Source organism: Psammomys obesus, unplaced genomic scaffold, assembly GCF_907164565.1.
Source record: "Psammomys obesus unplaced genomic scaffold, mPsaObe1.curated_primary_1811, whole genome shotgun sequence".
Classification (NCBI taxonomy): Eukaryota; Metazoa; Chordata; class Mammalia; order Rodentia; family Muridae; genus Psammomys; species Psammomys obesus.
Window position 1 is genome coordinate 6633922 of NW_026585685.1, and position 16885 is coordinate 6650806.

Consider the following 16885-nt stretch of genomic DNA (forward strand, 5'->3'; position numbering starts at 1 on the left):
TGGTAGCAAACGTCCTTATTTACCTCACTACCCCTCACATTAATTTTATAAATTTCTCTTCTTGTTTAGCACTTGCATTTTAGAGTGAACTTACCTACTTAAATATCTTATTGATTTTTTAATGGGCAGTTTATATGATTATATGATTGTCCCTTTGTTTTGGGGATAAAGAAACATGTTTAATCTCTACCTTTGGCTCTCAGCCAAGGTTGTCACACACACACACACACATCTCTAAAGCCATACAAAGGAGAGAGAGACCCACATTTTAGCAGCGCTTTGTACAATATGGAGTAGTCTGTGTTGACTTAGGATTCTGGTCTTTACTTCTGGAGAAGATGACGGGACAGAGTGCTAACTGGTGAAGAAGGGCTGACTCTGCATGAGGAGCTGCCATTACTTGAAAACCCTTGACTGTTCATTAGGTTGGTTCCTCCCTGGTTATCATCAGCGAGTTGCTTTATTAGCGAGTGCTGTCCCGCTTTGGAAAGGTTCAGAGGAGTCCCTCAGGGGGCCGCCACTGCTGAGAGCACCAGCAGCCTTTTCTCTGGTGGGGAAAACTAAGTAACCATTGGTCCTTGTGACTAATGACCGCTACATCAAGCCCAAACCACTCCAACTGCAGTTTTACAAGGCTGTGGTCCTAAGTTCGTAGAAAACAACAAAGACAAACATCTGAAACAAAACCATAAAGCAATATGGAGCTGAGCTGAAGTCCTGCATTGTCACTGGAGAGGCAGGGACGGGTCTGCCACCTTAATCTGAGAATAGACAATGGAGTCCAGGCCTGTGGAGTGGTTTCTGGTCAAGTCATTGCTGTTTTCTTCTGAGGGCTTGAAAGTCATGATGGCATAGGTAAGTGACTCCTTTGATACAGATGAAAGCTATTAAGGAGAAAGAGGAGAAATAGTGAATCTCATTTGTAGTGAACAGTGTCTCTTTAAAAGCAATCTGAAATTTTCCCTGAGTGGGGATGCAAGGAGCAAATAAGCCACTTGCCCAGAACTCAGAAAGTGACACCAACATTTCAGTCAGCAATCCAGGATGTAGAGGACACAAAATAAACCAACTCCCTTCAAATAATTTGGTATGCCATTTCATCACAGTCAGTTCCCCTCCTACCTTGGCAGGAGGCTCTGAGTGAGGGTCCTGGGCCTGGGCTCTTGAGTAACCTGAAAGAAGAGGGTTGTCTGTCACCAGGGGTCCTGGAGGAGTGGGGAGCCTCTCCCTCAGTTTTGGGTGAAGGTTAGTGGGTAAAGGTATGTGGGTGTAGGACAGCAAGGAAGAGCAGGGAAGGGCCTTGAGGTGGATCTGTGAAGAGGGCGGACTGAGCAGGCCTCTCTCCACTTCCCCAGTACTCATTACTCATGTTGTTCTCAGCGACAGCAAGAGAAGCCTTGTTTAACAGGCCACTCACATTTTCTGTAGCTCTTGATGATGATGAAGACAAGGGCCACAAGCAGCAGTGTCAGCAGAGCCCCAGCAAAAAAGGCCAAGATTAAATACTCCTTTCTGTTTTGGCAAAGAATGGGAGTAGATGAGATACTGGCAGGGGGCCTTCTGGAAAGCCATGTGATTCGATTCTTACTTAGGCTGTCCCCTGGTCTGATGGACCTGCTCCCGCCCACCGCTTGGGAAGAGACATTTTGCTTTTGGGTTCCAGAGGCATTTGAGACTTTCTCCCAGTCCTGTCCCCAACATTCCACACCTGAACTCCGTGTAAGGAGGGATTCAGGATCTCTCAAATCTTGAGCAATGCTGATTTCATACACCTGTAACCCAGCACTTGGGAAACTGAGGCAGGAAGATTGTGGCAAGTTGGAAGCCAAGCCTGGCCTATGCTCAAGCCCCACAACCTGCCCTGCAAACAGAACAGAACAGAATATACCCTAAGACCAAACCCTGAGTTCTTTCACTGTTCCTGGTCTCTTCTGCCACTCAAATTGCCTTTTCTAAAGCCCCAAGACAAAATGGTCAACAAAAACCCCAATACCACATGGCCTGGATAAAATGTGTTCCTTTACTTGTAGAAACTGGGTGCAGGGCTGGGCACTGGGGCTGCCGTAGAAATTGTGCCTGCAGAGAACATGGAAGTTATCAGTTTGGGGGCGGTGGAGGGGGGGTTCAGTGTCTCTGACCTTTTCCTCCCATCCCTCCAGGATAAGACTCCACGCATGACTACTATGTGTGGGGACTTGCAAGTTGGCTACAATTCTGCCAAAGGGAGAACAATGAAGTGAGTCTTTTTGCCAGTGCTGGGCAAGTGAACCTAGGACCTTTTGTATACCGTGGCAAACCCTCTATCACTGAGATACACCCATCTGACTGGGACCTTTAAAATGAGAAGTAGCGCTGTATTTGAAACGGCATGCAAATTAAAGAAGCAGAGGTTTTGTGGGAAGCCCTGGGAAGATATGAAGATATGGTTCTTCTGATCTCAGGTACTTCCCTAGTATCTTGTGACTGCTCGTGATTGCCCATGATTGCCCCTGTGTGTGTGTGTGTGTGTGTGTGTGTGTGTGTACATGTGCATTTTCCAGTGCCTAATCCACAGGGAGGGGAACAAGAAGAAACATGAACTGGATTTTTATAAACTATCAGCTGATCTTCTCAGTTCGGAGGGCCAGTCAGGTCTTTCTGACTCCTTTTTCTATTCCTTGGGTACTGACTCTTGCATTATGGTAAACTTGAATTGGTCTAGCTCTAGAAATGCTCTAGCCAACACTGTCCCCCATGGGGCTTTCAACACAACTATTTCTTTTACCACTAGTTCACAGTAAGCATCAAGGGAAGTGATTTTTGAACTCACTGATTCTGGGTTTAGGTGTGGAGGAAGTAGATCCCATGCTGTCTTCTCCTGAGAATAAAACAGGTACTTTTTAGCTTGGTCTGGAGGCTGGGCATGGCAGCTCACCTACTCGGGGGTGGGGGGGAGTTTAGAATGGGCTAACCCCACCCTGGAGGTGCAGAGGTGTGTTCTTGGTGCTTTAGACATGTTCAATGACCAGAGAAGTTTCATCTGAACCCTTCAGCCTAGCATTACACAATGCCTTTAGAGATAATCAGCAGCTGGGTGTGGACACATATGTCTAATCCCAGCACCGGCAAGGTAGGAGAAGAAGGATCAGGAGTTGGTCAACTTTGACTACGAAGTATATTCCAAGTTAGCCCAGGTAATATGAGACTCTGTCACAAACAAAACAAAACAAACAAAAGCAAGGGGCTGGAGAGATTATGAATCAGTGGTTAAGAACACTTGGTGCTCTTCTAGACGACCAGGGTTCAGCTCCCAGTACCTACGTGGTGGCCCACAGCTATTGATAACTCCAGTTCCAGGGGATCTGACACCATCTTCTGGCCTGCACCAGTTCTGCCTGCCTATATACATATGGGCAGGCAAACACTCATGCACATAAATAAGAAAAAATAAGAACAAAACCAAGGAAACTACTAGCTGTTAGGTTATATAAGATCCAGTCTCTCCATCTCAGTCTTCCAATCTTTCAGTCTCTCTCTCTCTCAATTAACCAAAAATACAAAGCAAAAATCCAGTACTTGGAGGCCACCAACCCAGTACTTTGGTGCACCTGGTGACTCCTCCATTGCAACACAGAATGACATGTGGTGACTCTTTATGATAGATGCTGGCTTTTCAGACATGTATGCATGTCACTGAACAGTCTTGAGGTATTATTTAAATCAATGCAAAGATGAGGCTGGAGAGATGTCTCAGCGGTTGAAAGCGTTTGTTGCTCTTTCAGAGGACCCAGGCATGATTCCCAGCACTCACATGACAGCTCACAACCATCTGTTAACTCCAATTCCAAGGGCGAGACACCCTCTTCTGCTCTCTTTGGGCACCAGACAAGCATGCGGTACACAGCATTACATCCAGGAAAAACACAGAAACTATAAAGCACCTAAAGGCAGGAAAGTAATGGACTCCTAGGCACATTCCTAGCTGCATGGATTCCTTTTGCTTGAAACACCACATCCCAGACAGCTTCATATCTCTTTTCTGCCCAGCATTTTATGTTCATTCTTACACACTTCTAAAACCCTTGTAGAATATTTTTAGTGGTGATAGGCCTTTCCTAACAGTAACCCCCCTGTCCAGTTAGTAGGAGATACTCTGTATGATATTGTGCAGGTGTCAAAGGCCCATGACAGCCCCGAACTCTTCACAGTATAGATCACGCCTTTTCTCATACATGGCATACCTGTAAAGTTTACTTCATAAAGTATCACAGAAAGATTCTGGTTAAAAAACTAAAATAGAGCAACCACAGTAGTAATACCATGATAAAAGATATTAAAAAAGTAAGTGTTTATTTCTGGAAGTTCTCCTGCGTTTTTTTTTTTTGTTTGTTTGTTTGTTTTGTTTTGTTTTTGTTTTTGTTTTTTTGTTTTGTTTTTTCAAATAATAGTTGAGCAGAAAGAACTGAAACTGGCAAGCAAACCCATGTGAAAGCATGCTTCCCAGTACAGATGGGACCGGGCTTTCTTAACCACTTCCTTGCTTCTACAATTCTACAAATGGTTTCCAACATGTTTGACAACTAGCAATGAAACAGGTACTTTTATGTATAAAATTTCAGTTACAACCCTGGTTACTTTTTTGGTGGCCACAATTTTAATTCATATTTAGCCAAACTTATGATAAAAAATGGGGCTCTACAATTTCTGCTGAATCTTAAGATGATTTGCTTAGACAGAAAATGCCATTAATGGCTCACAAGTTTTAATTGGTCTTTTTAAATGAATCTCCCAATCCATAGATATAGGGGAAGACTTTAAGAAAAATTCCTGTTCCTAAGTGTCATTAAAAGGGTAGCAAGGCAATGTTATAATTCACCCCACCATTCAGTAAATAATTTCATAGCTGCCATGGTCAGAACAAAAGGAAAGTGCTGACAAGAAAATTAGATGGGAAGTCTGAACTATGGAGAACAGGACAATCATGGTCCATGCAGAGTCATCAGGGGTAAAGATTTTTCTATTACTCTTTGGTTCTTTTTGAAATTTATGTTGGCCATATGAGGTGGTACACACTTTTAATCCCAGCACTTGAGAGGCAGGGGCAACTGATGTCTGTGAGTTTGAGATTAGCCTGGTCTACATAAGGAGTTCCAGGCCAGGCCTATGTATAGTGAAAACTTGTCTCAAAATAAAATAGCCAGTGATATTCATTGCAGAACATCATAAAATATTGGCATATTGTGTTGCATTTTATTACAGTATATATTTACATGTTCTATAACATATGTATTTAAAATATTGAGATGCATTCTTCCTGAGGAGTATGAATTTCCACTAGACCTTACATTCAGAGGTACTGATAACCTTCTGCTTTTGCAGCAGCAGTTCTCTACGAATAGACAACGCGAAGAAATGTTACCAGTAAAAATCCTCGGCTACCCTACCTGACAGACTAAGTTAGACAACACCACCACAGAGAAATGGCTACTTACAAATTTAGGTGACAAAACTCAACAAACATATTTACCTTCAAAGACAATTGGGCCTGGTGTGGTGGCACTCACTTGAGAGGCTGAGGCAGGAGAATTGCCATGAGGTCAAGGCTAGCCAGGATTACATAGGCTCTGTTTCAAAAATCCAAAAGGAGTATGGTACTGTGAGCTAACATCTTTTTTTAATCCCAGCATTTGGCAGAGGCAGGCAGATCCCTTTAAGTTCAAGGACAGGCTGAGTTCTAGGCCAGCCAGGGCTACATAGTGAGACCCTAGAACAAAACAAAACAAAACAAAACAAAAGCAAAACAAAAAAACTCAATCAAAATAAGGGCAGTGAGATGGCTCAGCCGGGACAGGCACATACCCCACAGCTCTGGAAACCTGAGTTTTTAAGATCTCATGTAAATGTGGAAGAAGAGAACTGACTTGAAAAGTTGTTTGTGTATACACACATACACACACACTCTTTTTTAATCACAATAGAAAATAATCATCCAAACATTTGACAGAAGCACCAGAAATAGTGCTGTTTGCAGTTTGATGGGGCATAAAGGACTATTACCCGTCACTATGAGACCTGTGCTACACAGCCATTCAAATGCGATCTTTCCCTGACCAAATAGAAAAAACACATCAGAAACCACTAAATAAACAAAGTGTTCTCTGATGAACAATTACTTAGTCTGGATCAGAAGAGTCTTTCATTTACCTTTCCAGAAAAACTCCAGTCATACGATGCAGCTGTTGAAGACTAACGTTTTTACTTACTCCTGTTCCTGGTCTTGGTTTTCAGAAATAATGAAACGAAGTTTACTCCCACAGTTACTGGCCAGCAAGCTGTGTCGCAAAGATATGCTTAAGCTTCAAGACACAGACTTCCTCTTTGAGGAATTCCTTTCCCCTGGCTTTGCTCTCTTTAGATTGGGTCTCTTCTCACAGATGCTAGGCAGGCCTCAAACCGTTATGGATGACATTGCCTTTCTGATCTTCCTGCCTCCACTTCCTGAATGCTTGGATTACAGGATGAACTGCCATTCCTGGTTTATGTTGTACTGGGATTAAACAGATCTTCATGCATGTTAGGCAAGCACTCTACCAATAGAGCCATTTCCTCAGCCCAGCGCTACATTTCTACAGACCACATAAGCCACGGGAGTTGCTTGCATTCATTTTCACACATGAATGCCAGAACATAGCATAGAGGAAGCTATATTTCTAGTGAAGAGTTTATTATTTAACTTCCCTGAAGCTACTGACACCAGCCAGACAATATCATCAAAGACTTTATAACTGTTTCTGGTCTGATTAAGGAGATGATGCTGAAATAGAAAAGTGAAAACCTAAATGTCAAAATTAAACTATAGGCTCAAAACTGAAGTATGTTCACTGAAATACCATTTGGGGTGGGGCAAGAAGATTCATTTATTTATAAGCATTTAACAGTAACATAGTATGACTAAACTCACTCATCAGTGAGAAACCATAGACTACCCAAGGATTGGTGGCTGGGATTAATTAGGCAATATATTTGGGATCTTGACATGATCAGGAATGGGTGCTGGCAGGAGGGGAGGCAGTAAAGAGTAAACACAGAGGGGCTAGAGCCAGAGTATGGAGATCTGTAAATTCAAGTAAGATGTATGCAGTTGTTAGGTTTCATTGTGTGAAGATGAGACTATATTCACACAAACCTAGATGGTATGTACCACTTACTAGATATGGCCTCCAGATGCAATCAAGAGAGTGTGGTGGCAGTGGTATATATCTATGAATCTTGTTCTCAGGAGGCTGAGACAGGAGGATCTCTAAGCTTGAAGGCCTGGGCTACACAGCCAGCCCTTTTTGGAGAGGAGAGGGGACAGGTTTGATAAACTCGAGATGAATGGGGTTGCTCCCAGAACAAAGCAGCACACTATTCTAGAGTAAACTTTCTAAGCAGGCATACAGTCTGAAATGGTGGCCAACGCTTTAGTATTGTAAGCCAGTTATCATTTTCAAGTCCTGTGCATTGTGTCAGTTGTATGTGCTATACCTTTGAAGTAGGTTTGTTTACCCTGACATTACTGCAAACATGTACGTAATGTTCTGAAGTATGACATTACCATGGCCAATGTCACCGGAAGAAAGGAATTTTCAGCCTCATTAAAAATCTATGGGACCATGTAATATATGAGAACTAATATTGGCTATCATATGCTATGTGACTGTATTTAACATTTATAAAAGAAAAATGCACGGAAGATTAAAATTTTTTACGTGTATAGATGTTTTGCCTACATAGATGTCTGTGTACCACATGCATACAGGGTAAGTAAGTAAGTAGCCGTTTCTCTGTGGTGGTGTTGTCTAACTTAGTCTGTCAGATAGGGTGGCCGAGGATTTTTACATGGTAACATTTCTTCGCGTTGTCTATTCGTAGAGAACTGCTGCTGCAAAAGCAGAAGGTTATCAGTACCTCTGAATGTAAGGTCTAGTGGAAATTCATACTCCTCAGGAAGAATACATCTCAATATTTTAAATACAAATGTTATAGAACATGTAAATATATACTGTAATAAAATACAACACAATATACCAATATTTTATGATGTTCTGCAATGAATATCACTGGCTATTTTATTTTGAGACAAGTTTTCACTATACATAGGCCTGGCCTGGAACTCCCTATGTAGACCAGGCTGATCTCAAACTCACAGACATCAGTTGCCCCTGCCTCTCAAGTGCTGGGATTAAGTGTACCATCTTATATGGCCAACATAAATTTCAAAAAGAACCAAAGAGTAATAGAGCCCCTGGAACTGCAGTTATGAACAGTTGTAAGCCATCATAGGGTTGGTGGGAATTGAATGACAGTTGTGAGTTACCATATGGGTGTACTGGTAATTGAACCTGGGTCCCTGGAAGAGTAGTCATTGCTCTTAACTGCTGAGACATTTCTGCAGCCCAAGAGTTTTGAAATGTGTCTTTGTTGCATATTTTATACATGCGTACTGTTAGGATTGTGCAGGGAAGTTACACAGAGGGTTTATAAATCACACTGAATGATTTGGTTCCACATTGGAGGTTTTGTTAAAGGGAGGGGATCACAGAGATGGTCTCTGGGCAGGGTAGGAGAGAAAAAGAGAGAGGAGGTGGTGCGGGTTCTCTTATCAGGTGACCCAGAGCATGCACAGGTGGTTTCAGGTGGCCCAGAGGTGGTCTGTAGGTGGCCTCACAGATGCCTGATGTCCCGTTTGTCAGGGCCTTTGGGGCTGGCCATAGAGAAGCCTGCTTACGGTCCCAAAAGTGAGGATCTAGGAAGGAAGTGATGGTGGGGAGGGCATAAGGGTGACTTTTGCTCTTCAAGCCAATTCCTGCTGATTAGGAGCATTGTCATTCTCGGGGTATAGCTGGTCCCCACCATCAGGGTTGACTGGAAGGTCATTGTCATCCTGTTCTGTGGGTAGAGGCTGATAATCCTGTAAGAGTAACTGATTAATGGTTTGGGGAGAGAATTTTTGCATTTGTTGTTGAAAGAATGTAAAGAAGAAATTAATAAAGCAGGGTGCAAAAGGCAAAAGCAGAAAGATGAGCAGAAGAGGTGTGAGGAAGGGAAGAATTCATTTCCACATGGGGTTCTCAAAGGCCCAAGAGCTAGAGGCCTTGAGCTGTTCCCTGTGCTTTTGTAGATGTGTCTGGAGTTGTTGGATTTTGTCTTTTACTATACCCGATTGGTTGACATTAAAAACAGCATTCCTCCTGGAGGAAGATGCAAAGGCCACTTTCTTTAGCTGTGAGGAGATCCAGTCCTTGCCGGTTTTGAAGTACTACTGCTGCCAGTGAGTCAATCTGTCCTTGGAGAGTTAGTATTGTCTGAGCTACTTGCTGAGATCCTGGATGAACTGGAAAGAAAGCTGAAAATACGAAGTTAGTGAGGTGGCTAGTCCTGCTGTCTCCAGTCCCAACAGCTGCCGTGATTCCTGCAACAGCCAAGAGGGGCAAGATTTGAATTGCCCTCGTATCCTGCTGGGCAGCTATTGAGTCCACGACAGGGATTGGTAGGGGCTCCTTTTCATTTATTACCCCCACCTCGGGAAAGAGGAGCACCAGCGTGCAAAGTCCTGACCAACCAGTAGGCAGATGATGGTAGACCTGAGTGCCACAAAGAATAGAGGTATTATTAGGAGTAGGGCATTGGGGTTGAGATGAGGTATCAAGGATTATAGTTTTATTACAGTCTAAGGAACTTAGCATTCCTACAGAGTATGTCCCAGATGCCTTGAAACAGCTTGTCATGCCAAACCAAAGAGGGTGATATGAAAAAGTAGAGGGTTGTGACAACATTAGAATCAGGGCAGTTAGTGAATGGTGAAGTAAGGTTACTTGACAGAGTCACCAGAGAAGCTGTCAGCAGTATTTTGCCAGGTGGGACACACAGCCATCAAGCTTTAAAAAGGCCCGGTTGGGTCACATTAAGGAGCTTGTAGGCTGAGGTCAGTGTCTGAAGTAGGAGACAAAATGACAGGTTTGTGTTATTTAGGAGAGGGAATGTCAGAGAGGCAATGACCTTAGAGGAGTGTTTAATTACCTTCTCTACTTCTCCCATCCCCAGGGATTGGGTAATTGGGACTTATTTTCTCTGGATATGGATGGTATTTATTGGTAAACTGGGTGTATAGCAGTGGTAAGAGTTTTCCAGTGACGCCTGTTTCCCATCTGGGATGCCAAGGGTCTCGGATGTATAAGTAGAGAGTCTTTTTATACAGGTGAAGGAGCTTCTTCTTCTGTGCTAGTGTATGGATTTGGCAAGACAAGTATGGGTAGCCTACATATCTCTCTGGCCATTTTTTGCAATACTCTTTTGTTTGATCAAAGAGGAAGCAAACAAAAATTCTATCAAATAAGAGAGGGGTGATAGATGTTGGGGTGACGGCTATTTCAATTGGCTCCTGACAGCCTCCCATAAAGCAATTTCCCGACCCTATTTGGAAAGACTGTTTATTATCAATGATGGTTTCTTGAACCTCAAATCTCCATATGTAGGGATTACCTTGGACAGAAACAGGCAAGAGGGAGAGGAGGAAAAATAGATATCCAATCTAGTAGGGTCGAAAAAAGCTGCTGTAGCGAGGCCTCATTTCTCTGGGACCAGAGGCAAGGTAGTTGATTTTGGCATCTTCTGGAGCTTGAAGGAGCAGGGTCCTGTTGGAGTTATTATGTAGGAGGGGGCATTATCTTGAATGGGGGAGGGATAAAAGACTTGACATGAGATAGATGAATCCAGTGAGGGAAGCCCTCAAGCTTAGCAGTTGTCGGGGTCACAAGAATCACTGCCATTTAGCATAAAGAGATGAAAGGCTTTTGTCTGGAGGGGAGAGAAGTACCTGGTCCCCAATGTTAATAGGAGATAGACAAAGGTTAGTGGGTGGCTGGGGTAAACAGTGGGCAGCAAAGTTCCATAAAAGAGAATGGAGATGACAGAGTAAGGGAGTAAGTAGGTGGTCAGGGAGAGGCGAGGATTTAGCTGAACGACCAGGAGTTAGGACTGGTCTTCCATACATGAGCTCAAAGAGTGAGATGGACAGAGGTTTTTTTGGGGGAGAGAGCTCATAGCCTGAAAAAGGGCCAGGGGGAGAAGTTTTACCCATTTGAGGTGAAGTTCTTGTGATAGTTTAACAAGAGTATTTTTTAAGGATCAGTTAGTTCATTCTATCTTTCCTGAAGACTGGGAATGGTATGGGATATGAAAATACCAAGGAATATTAAGGGCTTTAGATAAGGTCTGGGAAACCTGAGAAGTGAACTCAAGACCATTGTCTGACTGGAGGGAGGTGGGGATTCCAAAACGTGAGATAATCTCATGGAGAAGACCAGAAACTGTCTGAGTTCTTTTGTTAATAGTGGGGAATGCCTCCACCCATCCCGAGAACGTGTCCACCAAGACCAGGAGGTACTGGACACATTTGACTGCTGACATGTGGGTAAAATCAAGTTGCCAGTCAGTCGCGGGGAGGGAGCCTCTAGCCTGGTGGGTAGGGAAAGGGGGGCTAGGATATCTTGGGTTAGGATCTGATATCTGGAAGATTTTACCAAGAGGCAGTGATAGTCTTTAGGAAACTCAAGTCCTCGGGGATGGGCTGCAGGTAGGTCTTGACAAAGTTAGACAAGGCTTGACTGTAAGGATGAAGAGCTGGTGTAGATAGGACAGAATCTGACAAGTGTCAGGAGATGACAGGGGAGATGTGGGTTGTAGTGTAAGGATGCCCTGTGGTGGATGAGATGAGTTTAGGCCTTCAAGGGCTGCAGCCTTAGCTGCCTCTTCAGCCCAGTTATTTCCCTTGGAAATGATGGAAGTGTCTGCCTGGTGGGACCAGCAGTGAACTATTCCGATGGCTATGGGAAGGTGGGAGGCTTCTAGCATGGACATAATTTGGCCTGCATTGGTTAAAGATCCTCCCTTTGCTGTTGCTCTCTCCAAATGGCAGCATGGGAGAGAAGAATATGAAAGGCATATTTAGAGTCTGTGTAGATATTAAGGGATTAGTCCCTGGGCCAATTGGAAGGTGTAGGTAAGAGCTATTAGTTTGGCCTGTTGATTGGTGGTCTGTGCAGGGGAGGGCTTGTGCCACAACCACCTCAGTATCTGACACTATGGCATAGCCTGCTTTTTGAGCTCCCTCGTGTACAAAGGAGCTGCCATCTGTATACCTGGGGCAATGTGCCCTCCTGTATGTGTGAGGGGTGTGGCAACAATTCTTCTAAAGTTTCAGTGCAAGAATGAGATGGGGAGTAGTCAGAGTAAGGTCGAGGAAGAAGGTTTAAAATATTAAGAGGTGGGCATGGTTGGAAAGTAAGAGTAGAGTCTTCTATTAACACCACCTAGAGAGAAAGAACTCTGGAGGGAGATAGCATTTGTAAACCTTTATACATTAAAAGGTGAGACAGATTATGAGAAGACATTAATAGGTGATCCAAAAGTTAGTTTTTTGGACTCTGGGATAAGGGACTCTGTAGCTGCTAAGGCACAAATGAAGGGTGCCCATCCTTGGATTGGGCCATCCTTGAAGTGTGCCACCCTTGGATTTTTTTTTTTTTTTGGTAGGTAAGCTATAGGTACAAAGGAGGATCCCATTGGTGCCCCAGGCTCCAAGGGTATATCTCTCTTTTTCTGTTATATAGAGGGAGAGGGAATGGGTTAAGTCTGGGAGATGTAGGGCTGGGTCCTCAAGAAGAGCCTGTTGGAACCTCCAAAAAGGCTTAGTAATGGAATTAAGAAGGAGTTCATGCAAGGGCCCTAAGGCTGCTTCATATAAGGGGTGGGCAAGAAGGGAAAAGGAAGGGACCCAGGATTGTAAGAAACCAGCCATTCCCCAAAATGACAAAATTTCTTCTTTAGTAGAGGGAACTGCCAGGGACTGTATTAGGTCTTTTCTATCTAGGGTGATGTCCTTGTGAGTTGAGGTTATTAGCTCCAGATAAGTGATCTCAGAGGTGGACAACTGGACCTTGGAGGGTGAGACCCTCTAGCCTCTGCTGGATAGGAAATTTAGAAGAGCAGAGGTGTTAGTTTGGCTAACACGTAGGGATCTGCTGCAGAGGAGAAGGTCATCTACATATTGTATAAGTTTAGATTTAAGGAGAGATAAGGAGAGTAGATCAGAGGCTAGGGCTTGGCCAAACAGGTGTGGGCTACCCCAGAATCTCTGGGGTAGGACAGTCCAGGTAAGCTGAGTAGAAACAAGAGTGTCAGGGTCAGTCCAGGTAAAGGCAAAGATATTTGTGACTGGGCATCCAGGGGGATAGAGAAAAAAGCAACCTTGAGATCCAGAGCTGAGAAATGGAGAGGAGAGTATAGAGGTTAACTCCAACAGGGTGGAGGAGGACAACTTCAGAACTGAGAAGCTGGAGGTCTTGAACCAGGTGCTAGATTCCACTGGGCTTTGTAACTGCAAGTACAGGGGTAATAAAAGGAGAGGAAGTGGGATAAAGGAGTTTTTTTTTGTTTGTTTGTTTTGTTTTTTTCTTAGAAGGTCAACAATAATAGGCTTAAGTCCCCTGAGAATCTCAAGAGGTTGGATGATATACCAGGTGGGATCCTGTAGCTGAATGACCATAGGAGAATGATGCCTAGTGACAGAGGGGTTTTGGACATCCCAGACTTCGGGGTCCACTTGAGAGGCTGGTAAAGGAAGTGACATGTCACAACTGGTAGGTAGGGTAGCTAGGAGAAGGAGGAGAGAGGATGCTCATGAGCTTTGGGTAAGGTGAATGGGTAAAGGAGATAGAGGCTCCTACTTTGGCTAAAAAGTACCTTCCCAGTAACGGGACTAGAAAGGTTGGCATCACTAAAAAGGAATGAGTCAAGGGAACACCCCTAAAAATACAAGTGAGTCATGCAGTTCAGCAAGGCTGGCAAGGCTGTCCTCCTACCCCAACAACAGAGGAACTAGAAGGAGAGGTTGGTCTCCAGTACTCTGTCAGGACTGAGTAAGTGGCTCTGGTGTCCACAAGGAAGGAGATGTGCCCCCCTGATACCATGATAATTACCTGTGGCTCCCTGCTAGTGATGGCAGTGGTTGGGTCAAGGAAACCTGGGCACCTTCAGTCATCCATAGCCAGGCCTAGGATATCAGCTGGAGGGCAATCTGAGTGTGATGCCCCCACATTATGGGAGAAATGGTGGCAGTCAACACCCCAAATTCCCTCTTGGTGGTATTTTGGACATGGCTCCTGTGGCTTGCGGGGGGTTAGGACAAAACTAGGCTCAGTGACCTGCTTGACCACATTTGAAACAGGGACCCTGTGGTCCTTAGGAGGGATCTGCTGCAGAGGAGAAGGTCATGTACATATTAGGAGGCAAGGGAGGCTGGGTAGTTGCTGAGGCTGGTTTGATGGCCTTGGCCAGCATTTGGTATTTTTACTTTCTCATCTCTCCCATGGTACACCTTAAAGGTCAGCACTAAGACTTCTGTTTGTGGAGTCAGAGGTCCTCTCTCCAAGCACTTATGCTTAGCCATGATATGGGGTTACTCTGGGAGAAAAAAATAGGTCATCAGGAGTTGCCTATCCTCTGTATTTTCGGGTTCTAGATTAGTATGTTGTAAGAGGGCCTTTGTAAGGCATTCTAGGAATTGAGATGGGTTTTCATTCTTGTTCTAAATGATCTCCTGGAGCTTCTCATAATTAACTGGCTTGAAGGCAGCCTTGCGGAGACCAGCCAGGAGGCAGGTTGTGAATTGATCTCTAGCTAAAATGTCTTCCGGGGGTATTATAATCCCATTGAGACCCTGGTCGGGTACTACCTCAGCCCCAACCAGGTGTGCTGTGTTTGTTTGGTGAACCTCATCTGCATGTGTTCTAGGCTGTTCCCAAACTCACCTACACTCCTTTGTTAATAGGTTGTTGGTAAGAATTATCATGGAAGGTAAGACTATAAGAGTGAGTGAGATATTGAAATTCTTTAATGAAAATAGGATTAGAGGTATAGGATCCTAGTCTCTCTTCTACTTGAGAAAGTTCAGTTAATGAGAAGAGAACATGCATCTTAACTAAGTCATCCATGCTGGCCACCTCTCGCTAGGGGAGAATTGAGGCTGGTTTACGCTGAGTAGAAAAAGGAAGAGGAGGAGGAAAAGGAAGAGGATCCTTTGCTACAGAGCGAGAGCAGGTAGCAGGGGGCTAATAGCTGTTGGTGGGGTGAAAGTGGGTGCCAAAGTAGGATGGTGTGTTATTGGGGAGGAGGGTGAGGATGCTGGAGAAGCCAAAGAGGAAGAGGAGGAAGCAGAGGAGGGAGAAGCTGAAGGCTGAGAATGGTGAGGCGGAGGATCATCCATGGGGTCAAAGGTAGAGAACTCTTGAGGTTGAGACTTTATAGCTAGAATTGGGTAGAACAGGAAGAACAGAGAGAAGGTTTAGAGTGGAGAGGAGACAATGCCTGAATGTAAGATACCTTCTTCCATTTACCAGATTGCTGACAGCAATTAAAAAGATCCCGTAAAACATTGGGATTTATTGTGCTGTTAATTGGCCATTTGAACCAGTATCTAAGGAATATGTCGGCCAAGTTTTATTACAGAGGCATATGAGCTTAGAGGCCTTTAACTCAGGCTCCACGTGTAGGGTTTTAAAATTCTCCAGAAGACATCCCAGTAGGGATGCTGGGGGGACGGATGAATGAGCAGTTCCCATTGGGAGGGTAGGAGTCAGCGACCTGAGGCGTCCCAAAGGCAAGGTTTGGCTCAGTAGAGTAGTATGTCACTACCTGATCCAACAGCTCATCAGTGTTGGCCAGACCAAGGACACAGTTGTCTGTAGTAGACATGGTTTACCTAGCACTAGGATTTTCCTTGATGAGCAGGGTGTGTGTGTGTGTGTGTGTAACCATGCTAGTAGGGGGAAAAATCTCTCACCCAAGTGAAAGAGAAGTCCTAAATTGAGGTCAGCAAAAAGGGTCAACCGTGGCCAGTGATTGGAGTGATGGAGGTTGGGGTTCCTCCCTCTCAAAAGGTACCAGGAAGTTGCCAAATGCTCAATAGTCAATCTTCCCCTACCAAGAGAGACGTTTATGCTGACCAATGAGGGGAACTCACCAATCCAGCCAGTGTTGCATGTAAGACGTAGTGATCTGGTTGCCAGAAAGTGGGTCATGGGTGGGTTTGAAATGAAACAGGTTTCCAGCAGCTCCAGTGGCGGTGCTGGCTCCAAAAGCAACCACTTGGTGTGGCCACAAAGTGCCTATTTTGGCCAATGCACCAATGTTAGGATTGTGCAGCGAAGTTACACTGTGGGCTCACAAATCACGCCACACTACTGGTTCCACGTGGGAGGTTTTATTAAGGGAAGGGGTCACAGAGACTGTCTCTGTAGGGTAGGAGGGGGTGGGGAGGAGGTGGTTTGAGTTCTCTTATAAGGTGACCCAGAGCATGCACAGGTAGTTTCAGGTGGTCCATGGGTGGTCCGTAGGTGGCCTCACAGATGACTGATATCCCATTTGTCAGTGGGGCTGGACGTAGAGCTGCTTATGGATCCCAACACATGTATGTACTTTTAATCATTGTTTTTTATCCCTACCTTATGCCTTCCCAACTTCATGTCCTCTTTTTTTTTTTTTTTTTTTAAATACTGTGTTTAAGGAAGGTTATAGCATGTCATATAAAAGCTGTAAATGTAGCGACAAAGAAATAGGCTGGGAGTGATGGTGATATTCTGTGCATCATTTAGTAAGATATTCTGTGCATAATTTAGTAAGGATGCAGGCAAGGGGAATGGTAGAAAACCACAAGCGTAATAGGATTGGAGGACATGGGGATTAGAACAGAGGATGAGTCAATGGTCACTTAAGCTTTTGAATCTCAGTGGCTAAAAGTTATTTTTATTCACTCATTGACTTACTGAATATTGACACAGTGCCATCTGCCACTCTTAAGTGATTT

At 44.3% G+C, this 16885-nt stretch overlaps 1 protein-coding gene across 1 annotated transcript; it reads right to left on the minus strand.

The window, feature by feature from the left end:
• Positions 1-245: 245 nt before the first annotated feature.
• On the minus strand, positions 246-9243 carry CUNH1orf162 (chromosome unknown C1orf162 homolog). The gene is made up of 6 exons (XM_055629004.1): positions 9181-9243; positions 2810-2857; positions 2025-2076; positions 1418-1512; positions 1123-1172; positions 246-884 (listed from the first exon to the last, which is right to left on the minus strand). The coding sequence occupies exons 2-6, from the start codon at positions 2844-2846 to the stop codon at positions 726-728; spliced, it is 393 nt and encodes a 130-aa protein (XP_055484979.1). The 5' UTR covers positions 2847-2857; positions 9181-9243; the 3' UTR covers positions 246-725.
• Between the last annotated feature and the right edge of the window lie 7642 nt (positions 9244-16885).